General features: G+C 45.7%; 1 protein-coding gene across 1 annotated transcript; it reads left to right on the top strand.

The window, feature by feature from the left end:
* Positions 1–59: 59 nt before the first annotated feature.
* Cln5 (CLN5 intracellular trafficking protein) lies at positions 60–9,523 on the top strand. The gene is made up of 4 exons (XM_031362823.1): positions 60–306; positions 2,852–3,017; positions 4,459–4,684; positions 7,356–9,523. The coding sequence occupies exons 1-4, from the start codon at positions 185–187 to the stop codon at positions 7,865–7,867; spliced, it is 1,026 nt and encodes a 341-aa protein (XP_031218683.1). The 5' UTR covers positions 60–184; the 3' UTR covers positions 7,868–9,523.
* Positions 9,524–9,825: the final 302 nt, after the last annotated feature.

The raw sequence follows: 9,825 nt of genomic DNA on the forward strand, positions 1-9,825 counted from the left end.
TTTAGCGTCCGGCGCAGGCGCGGTGGAGCAGAGGCGATCCGCCCGGGCCAGGACAGCGGAGGCGTCACGCGCCCGGAGGCGACACGCCGGAGCCGGCGCACCCGCTTGGCTGTCTCTTCGCGGCGGCGCGCACGCCAGGCCGACGCCGGGGCCCGGGAGCCACCGGGATCTCAGGGAGCCGCGGATGCTGCGCGCGGGGCCACGCGGAGCGCACTGGCGCCCGGCGCTCGCGCTGGCGCTGCTCTGGCTGGCGGCGACTCTGGGCGCGTCCCCGACGTCTGGGCAACGCTGGCCGGTGCCCTACAAGTGAGCGAGACGGAGCGGGGCCGGGAAGGGACCTGGAGAGGGCGGATCCGATACTACCCCAGCGCGCTCGGGGACGCAGGGCACACGGCGGGCGACACTGCGAGCGTAGTTCCTAAATAGTTGGCTACTGGGGGAAGGGGGTCCTCACCCGGTTCAGGGCGGCTCAGAGTCCTGGGAGGAATGGAGAGTGACATTACTGCACAGAGTGACTTTTAGGTGCAACTAATTGGCTCGGAAAGCAGGTTAAAACGTTTTAAACACTGCCTTTATTTCATGCCTTATCGTCATTAGCTGTCATTGCCTAACATTTGGGGAGAACTTACTGGGAGGCTGCCGTGTGTTCTTACTCATCTAAATACCAAGCTCTCGGGAATCTCCCTGGGCCAGCCAGGATCACCTCGTTGGTCCACTTCAACCTGGAAGTAGATAGGGCTCCGGACCTAAGAAGCTGATTGCAGTCTTTGACCTAGCTAGCTAGGTTTTGTCAGCCTGTGGGGAATTGCGAAACACGAAGAGCACGGGGTTCGGGGTCCGGGATCGCGGGGGACAGGGGTGGGTGGGTTGGTGGCTGGTGTGGACTTCGTGAGTGGAAAGCCTGCAGCTTTTGAAAACAAATGTTTTGCATAACAGCCTAAGGGAAGAGGTTCACGATGTGATGCGCGTTTCTGTAAGGAGTTCTTAGTTCTGAAGGCTGCAGACCAAATCTGGTTCCATCCGCTCATCCTCTGTGCGGTTTTAGGAAAGTTACTCAGAATCTTCAAGCACGCATGCCCTGAACAGAAAACAGGAAATGATAGTAGCCCTCTCATTTCTGGTGAAAACCATCTGTTGCCAAACTTAAATATTCGCGTGTTCTGTTCATGAACTGGTTCTGCTAAATGTATAATATGAGAAAAAAAAATGTTTAGGGTTGACGCTGGTTTTCATGAAAATATTGACAAGAAAAAAACCCCTAAAAATCCAATAAAACAAGAAGGATTGCAAATCTCAAAGTATTTTATTTAATACCAGACTGATTGATCTTTTGTTTCTAAGGAAGCCCCGACTTGACATTCCCCCTGACAACTGGTATATAGATATGTTAGAGCTGAAGGTTTTGTCCCCGTCTTAAGACTGGAATAGAATATAGGGCAGGAACCTTTAGGATCTCAGAATTCTTCCTCTTTCCTTTGCACAAGTGCCGCCAGACACAGGAGGTGATGGGGACAAGTGTGCTGAGCCAGGGTCCCAGTCTGTTCCAGTTGAGGTGTCTTTCCTGGCCTGGTCTTTTGCTTTGAGCATTGTTATAGCCTGGGGACTAGCATCAAACTCAATTTAACCCCTGCCTCTCTTCTGATTCATACAATAAAGATGGCTCTCTGTATTCAGCCCGATCACATCTGCTTTTTAAAATCCTCAGAGCTCATTCAGGGCTTAAGGTACCCATGTCTGGGGCTATATAGCATGCCATTTCATACCTGCCATGACAGACCACGAGCCCCTGTCTGTTCTTCTCTTGAATTTGGGTCTGTAGCCTCTTCAAGTATTTCAGCTGTTCAACTTGTGGGCCAAACCACCCTTTCATAGGGGTCACATAGAAGATATTTTATATGTCACGTACTTACACTATGATTATGATGACAGTAGCAAAATTATGTAATGAAGTGGCAATGAACAATTTTATGGTTGGGGTCACCACAGTTCCATGAGGAACTGTGTTCAAGGATTGCAGCATCAGGAACTTTAAGAACTACTGAGATATTTCCTGTGTGTCTCATATTACTTCTTCCTTTCCCAGCCCAGCTTTCTTCTCTGGTACCTTCGTCTAATAGTTCTACCTGTCTCACAACAGCTGAAACTGGTGTCCTCCTCCTTTGTGCCATTGGTCTCTGTCTCCTCAGTTTTGTTCTTAGGGAGGCTCCTTCTGACCTGTTTAACATCTTCCAAGCTCCGACCCCAAGTTTGTCGAGGAAGGGAACAGGGTTGCACTTTTTGTCCCCCTTCTCCGCGGTGTAGTTCTGAATATGGTAGAGCCTCAGTGAATATTAGGTAAATGTTTCTTAAGGATTTCATACTTAGCATATCGTTGGAAGTGTGTATCTGAAAGCCAGTCAAGTGTGCACTTACATTTAGTCACCATAACCTAAGCTTTAAATGTCACCCCTAAAAAGGGGTGCTGAGGACTGAGGAGGTGGCTCAGTGCCCACGCACATGTAGAAACCTGCAAGGCAGGGCATACCTGTAACCCTGACCTTATGGAAGGAGACGCAGAGAAAAGAGGATTCTTGAAGCTCATTGGCTATCCGGTTTAGTGACAGACCCTGTCTCAAAAAATAAAGGTATGAAGTGGTCAAGGAAAGACACTTATACAGATGCACATACTACATGTATCATTACACACACACACACACACACACACACACACACGAGAGAGAGAGAGAGAGAGAGAGAGAGAGAGAGAGAGAGAGAGAGAGAGAGAGAGACTGAAATGGAAATTGCGATTCTAAAGTGTGTTAGAAGAGCAGTTCCTTTCGTGATGTAAACTGACGGTTCTCTTTCTCACTAGGCGCTTCTCTTTCCGTCCGAAGACAGATCCCTACTGTCAAGCTAAGTATACTTTCTGTCCTACTGGCTCGCCCATTCCAGTTATGAAGGACGATGATGTCATCGAAGTCTTAAGACTACAAGCCCCGATTTGGGAATTTAAATATGGAGACCTCCTGGGACAATTTGTAAGAATGCATCTTGATCTTGTAACTTAATTACCTGTAACTTAAATTACTTAATTCCCTTAAGTAATTTAGTTATTATTTTGGTTACTAGGTCATATTTACTGATGACTTTGTATGTGCAGTTTATGTGTGTGTATGCACCTATTCACAAGCATGAAGTGACTGGAGGATCTTGGGTGTCATATGATTCCCTTGGGACAGGGTCTTTCAGTGAACCTGAAGCTTACATTTCTGCCTGGACTGGTTGGCCAGTGAGCTTATCTCCTCCCCTCAACCCTTGAGTAACAGACACAAGTGGAAATGACTGGCTTTTAGGTATGTATGAGCTAGGGATTTGAACTCCCTTGCATAACAAGCACCCTTACCCATTCAGTCATCCCGCAGCCCATGGTATACTTCTTAGCGCCTTTCAGTTGGTAGTCAGAAAGAGTTACCAATGAGTCTGCATGGCGCTGGGCAACTGTAATCTCTGTATTTGGAAGGGCCAAGCTACAGAATTACAATTCCAGAGTACAGGATGTGACTGTCTCAAAAACAGAGCAAAGGCTGCCTTGAGTACCCCGTGCCCTGGCCTTCATCTGTTTTGCTGTGAAGGATCTTGTGATGAGCACCCAGACCTTGGCACAGCTGACATCTTGTAAGAGCCACCAAGGGCCTTCCTGACCTAAAAGCTTAGCGCATAGAGCCCAACCCTGGCCGAGACGAGAACAAAGACCCAATCCATCATGGTAAAGAATTCTGGCAAAGTCTCTAAATGTATGACGTGTGTGTGTGTGTGTGTGTGTGTGTGTGTGTGTATCTGTAGCTTCACTTACTGCTAATCGTTCTTGATAATTGAAGTGTAGTAACCAGGATATGGTGTGTGTGTGTGTGTGTGTGTAAAGCCAAGGATGGTAAGGCTCATGGCTACACACTTGGACAAGTTTCCCATGTTAGCCCCCTGGCCTGTGAATAAAGACTTTCTGTTGGCTTGAACAGTCCATGTGTTCTCAGGAGGAGTTACCTTGCGACTCCTTCCATACTCAGCTCCTGGGAATAAGGAGAAGGCCATGACAGGCAGCAATGACTTCTCCATCTCCAAGTTCTGCTGTAGGCCTTTCCCTGCTCAGTGAAACTCCCTGGGAGCTAGGCACACTCTTTCCTGGAACATTCCTGAAGGCTTTTCATGCTTACTGTGTTTCTTAGCTTCGAGAGGATTTCAAGTGTCCTTACATAGCTCACATCCGTGCCTAAATGAGCCCTAGTTGCCAGAACAAACGTGACAGATGCCTGCAACTTGAGGGGCCAAGGTTTCCCTGCCAGGATAGTGACACAGAAGTGGAGTCCCTTTGAATGGTTGCTGTGCTTGGTGTGCATTTGTGGTGTACTGAACTCTCTCCCACGGGTGACCTGGGCCCACGGTTGCCTCACAGGCGATTTCTCACCTGTTATCCCTACACAGAAACTTATGCATGATGCCTTGGGATTCAGGAGCATGCTGACTGGCAAGAACTACACGATTGAATGGTATGAGCTTTTCCAGCTTGGCAACTGTACATTTCCCCACCTCCGGCCTGAAATCAACGCTCCCTTCTGGTGTAACCAAGGGGCAGCCTGCTTTTCTGAAGGAATTAATGATAAACACTGGAAGGAAAACGGGACGTTGTCGCTAGTTGCAACCATATCTGGTAAGTTTCAACAACAGCGCAGGGTTTGATGATCGTGTCAGTGTGCAAGTAGAAGATTCCATTCATTCACTGAGATCTCAGTCATGTTCTGCCTCGTGTTGATCATTTGTGGTCTGTACTTTTGGTACCATTACGCACTGAGCCAACTGGATCCGGATGTAGAGCCTTGCTGGGAGATGCATGGCTATTCTGCTATATCCACGATAAACACAGAAGAAACAAATACTGTGTATAGCTAAATTGTAATCCAAACAGATAATGAGGGATCTGTAAAAATGCCCTATTAGGAAGGCCTCTTAACTGTGTCTGAAAAGAATTGCGGTTATAACTTATTTTTATGGGAGGAAATATTAAGGATTTGCTATTTCTGGGTCTGTCTGCCTTCTGTACACTCCACTTCAATCATTTACCAGCATCTCCTGAGAGAATCATTACAGTTCTCCCCATTGTGCAGATGGGGAAACTGAGACACTGGTTAAAGCTATCCAGACAATAAGTGGGACTCCAGCCTTGCAGAAGAGCCTTACAGGCAGTTCTCTTAAGAACTTCAGTACATTTCTGCTCTTTTGTATTGGGAAGTTGATGGTGCAGTTAATTTTGCCTTCCCAGCATTACATATTGCTGATTCTTTTGCCATCAGAACTCTTGGTGGTAGCTTATTATGTGACCTTGGGTCACACAGACCTTACTGGCCCCTTGCTCTTCTGGGTAGTTCAGGGCCTGCTCACACTGTGTGTCAACTTACTTTATACAAGTAGGTTGTCCTCCAAAGCAGAGTGAGAAGCACTCTTGTGATGCTAATTATCCCACCAGCCCCAGGGCTGGAGGAAAAGACCTGACTGTTGGTTTTTACACAACACTTTAAGATGTGTTAACTCTCCAGGCAGTGGTGGCTCACTCCTTTAATCCCCCCAGCACTTGGGAGGCAGAGGCAGGTGGATTTCTGAGTTCAAGGCCAGCCTGGTCTACAGAGTGAGTTCCAGGACAGCCAGGGCTATACAGAGAAACCCTGTCTTGAAAAAACAAACAAACAAATAAACTCAGTGGGGGGGGGGGGCGGCTAAGACTTCCCTTCAGCTTTACTGGCAAGGGATGGGTACAGGTGATTTCTGCCAGTTTGACACTTTCACAGAGCTGGACGGAACAGGCCACATCTATAGTTGCGGTCTTTTAAATGTAACCTGTAGTCTTTTTTTTTTTTAAGATTTTATTTATTATGTATGTATATATATATATATATATACATATATATGCATATATATATATGAGTATATGTTTATTTATTTTATGTGTATGATTATGTTATGGCTGTCTTCAGACACACCAGAAGAGGGCATCAGATCCCATTACAAGTGGTTGTGAGCCACCATGTAGTTGCTGGGACTTGAACACAGGACCTCTGGAAGAGCAGTTAGGGCTCTTAACCACTGAGCCATCTCTCCTGACCTTGCTGTCTTTTAACATGAGCACCACTTTTCTAATCTTCCTACTACTTTCTAATTCACATGACCCAAATGTCCCAACCAGGAAAGCCCATCTTTCTGCAATACTCAGTAAACCAGTGGCTTCTGTCCTACATCCCAAGCCAGTTCTCAACCTACTTTCTCCTCCTCATCTAAGCTGATATCAAACAGTGATCGCTCTTTTCTATAAAATGCTTTAATTTGCTAGAATTTTGAGCCTGTAAGTTCATTCTTCATCTTGCCTAGGATTCACCCTTTCGCCTGTCCTCTGGATGCTATGACAGTGTTTGGGAATCCAGCTTTTCCCATTTATTTCCAAAGAGCCATGCCTCCAATGCCAAAGCAGACCTTAGAACACTGCAGTTTTATGTCCCTAAAAGTAGTAAAGGAGTCCAGAGGATTCACTCAACAGATGAGTTCTTTATTTTGTGAACTCCATTTGCTGTAACCCAAGAATGGTTTGCTGGTAATGAGATTCGGGGGCCTAGATCTGTTGTGTCTACAAAAGCCCAGATACAAGCTGCACTGTGCAGAAAAGCAGTATTCTCGTGAGTATTTGAAGAGAATCTTCTGATCTGGTTTGAGCTGGTAGGAGAAGACTTAGCTACGGAGGAGTCCGTGTAGCCAGGGAAGCCAGCCCGGCAGTGGCCAGTTTGGTTGACTGGTTAGAGGAATTTGTGTGGTGCATTATCAGCAGCATCCCAGCCAGCACAATACAGGGGAAAGGGAATAGCAGGTATTCACAGTGTGAGAGGATGGATGCATGGCACTAAACGGGACTGCAGCTCCTCAACGGCCACTCGTACCAAGCATCCCTTGCTTTTTTGCCAGTTCATCCCTTTGCCCACTTCCCTTGTTCTTAAGCTGTCTTTGTCTTTCCTCTTCCCTTGCTTCTGGATCTTGCTTCCCTTTTCTCCTTTGCTTCTGAATCCAGGACTTGAATAGAGAAGAATGGCTTCAGTATGATGCAATTCAACACCCTGACCTTAGCTTAAATACTTACAGAATCTTAGGAGCCTCTCTATATCCCCCTTGTACCTTGTATTTGCAGCTCAAAGGCCTTAAGAATGGAAGAAGTAGTAGCCAGACTTGCACTCTTGTTGTGGGCTTGAGGCTTTGAAGTTTTAAAAGTATTTCTTATTCATCCATCCTGGCCTTAATTGCATCAGAACGTTGTATAAGCGGTTTGTTTGTTTGTTTTAAACTAGGAAACACATTTAACAAAGTGGCCGAGTGGGTGAAGCAGGACAATGAAACTGGGATTTATTATGAGACATGGACAGTCCGGGCCGGCCCAGGAAAAGGGGCGCAGACGTGGTTTGAATCCTACGACTGTTCCAATTTTGTTTTAAGGACATATGAGAAATTGGCTGAATTTGGAACAGAATTCAAGGAGATAGAAACAAACTATACGAAAGTATTTCTTTACAGCGGAGAACCTATTTACTTGGGCAATGAAACATCTATTTTTGGGCCAAAAGGAAACAAGACTCTTGCTTTGGCGATAAAGAAATTTTATGGCCCCTTCAAACCGTATTCGTCAGTCAAAGATTTTCTGTTGAGTTTCTTGAAAATTTTGGATACAATGATTATACACAGAGAGTTCTACCTGTTTTATAACTTTGAGTATTGGTTTCTACCTATGAAACCTCCCTTTGTCAAAATAACCTACGAAGAAGCCCCCTTACCTAGCAGACATAGGACACTTACTGGCTTGTGACAACTTCCACCCTGCTGCTCTCAAAGAGCCGCCAGCATCCATGTTCTTCCAGGACTGTGTGTTCACTGATGCCTTTACTCAGCTTCCCTCACTGGGGCTCAGTTGGAAATGCAGTATGTGGACATTTCAAGACTCTGGCAAGGAAGCAGAAACCGTGATTGTATTGGCCACGGTGCACGGGTTGTAATCTTTATTTTATCGAGAATTACTCGCTCTCAGCTATGGAGATCCTTTGACCCCATGGTTAACATTTTTCTCAGGCTACCTTTCTGTTACAGTAGTGCTGTTTCTTAGTTTACAGGTTTTTGGTCATCTGAAGAATAGCTGTTTTTATACTCATTAGAGCCTTGGGGTCCGGCTCCAACGACTTTCTATTCACATAACCTTAAAGCCTTGTTTGGACTCCATTACTGGAACAGTGCCTCTAGACATAGCAAGTACAGTAGAATTTCTGGCCAACTAGCTGGCTATTGTGACAGAAGCAACTTAACATCTCTAGATTTGTGTCCTTGCCTCTAAAATGATTCATCTGTTAGGAATATGAAGATTGGGGGCATCTACATAGGCATAGGAAGGCACACAGAGTGCTTATATGGTATCCATCGGGACTAAAAGAACACAAACTGTCATCCTTGAATTTGCCTGATATATATTACAGGTCATCCAACCTGGGTCTTCTAATCACTGAGACTCTGAGCTGGCAGGCAGTACACATTGCTTCAGCAGTTCTTCAGTACAGGCCATGGGAAGTACTGGTTCCAGCCATGGCTAGGTGTGCACTTCTGACTTCCTGTGTATGTCCTCTGTTTTTTTTTTCCCACCATCATCAGAGAGAGTACACTTTTCTGGAAAGGACAGAACTTTGTCAAGGACCATTGTCAGTTCACTGTTGCTATTAGGGGCATTAGACAGGCTCTCAAGGACCTGTGTTTCGATCAGTTGAACTCACTTTGTTTTCCCTATTTAACACTAACACAATAATGGAAAAGTATTTTAACATAGAAACTTGCCAGTTACTAATTTCCACCCAGCACCTGGCTGCTTCTTGAGAGGTTAGCGCACTACTGCTGAGCTGTCTTAGGAGCTGGCCCAAATGTGTAGGTCAGGGCTGAGCAAGGTGAGTGACCTGAACGGTGTTCTCACTCAGGAGCATTGGAGGCTTTTCAGCACTCTCCAGATGCGGCCTTCAGACCAGTCTGTGCTTTCTGTTTACTCTAATAAAAAAGACAACAAATGAAACACTCAAGAAAAAAATCAGAGTTTGCATTTTGTATCTCCGATCTTATTTGTCTAGGAATTTACTTTTTTTTTGTTTAAAAGTATACACCCCACAAAGCAAAAGTCATCCTAGATGACTGGATGATCCCACACTGCTCTGTTCTGCCTGTCCTGAAGGGGTACACTTGTCCTCAACCACAGAGGGAAGGAGCCATCTTCCACTACCTCTGGTTTATCTGTAACAGTGCCCACACCAAGTTCAAGTTACAAATGTGTAATATTTCATCTAAGACCTTGAATATTAGGGCTTCAGAATAAATGTATCATCACCCATTAATCTGGCTCATTAACAGGTAATTTACTTTTGCAGATAGAAGCAGACAGCTAAAAGGTGAAATAACTACCAAATATTCAGAGTCTCTATTCAATAGTGGTTGTCAAAAGGAAAAAAAATACAAGACTCTAATGTCTGAGTCAAAGTGCTAAGAGTTAACAGTTTAGTGCTCGGCTCTAAACATGACCTCTATCAACACTCCCTTCAAGGCTCAGTAAACATATGAAGAGACAGCAGAAGTAACCGAAGTGCCAGGGGATGGCACGGGGCACCGTGAAATGCTGCCACCTGAACTCATAGCAGTGTTTATCTGCCCTAGATAGGACTGTAAACATTATGTCATGGATGGGGATGGGGCTGGAGCTCAGGAGGCCACACCCTTCACACACTACTGGCAGCTTGTACT

This window comes from Mastomys coucha, unplaced genomic scaffold (assembly GCF_008632895.1).
Source record: "Mastomys coucha isolate ucsf_1 unplaced genomic scaffold, UCSF_Mcou_1 pScaffold9, whole genome shotgun sequence".
NCBI lineage: Eukaryota > Metazoa > Chordata > Mammalia > Rodentia > Muridae > Mastomys > Mastomys coucha.

Bases quoted from the DNA above. Each gene is read 5' to 3' on its own strand.
- Cln5 (XM_031362823.1), top strand. From the start codon at position 185: ATGCTGCGCGCGGGGCCACGCGGAGCGCACTGGCGCCCGGCGCTCGCG. The intron at 307-2,851 runs GTGAGCGAGACG...CTTTCTCACTAG, and splicing joins CGCTGGCCGGTGCCCTACAA to GCGCTTCTCTTTCCGTCCGA. The intron at 3,018-4,458 runs GTAAGAATGCAT...ATCCCTACACAG, and splicing joins GAGACCTCCTGGGACAATTT to AAACTTATGCATGATGCCTT.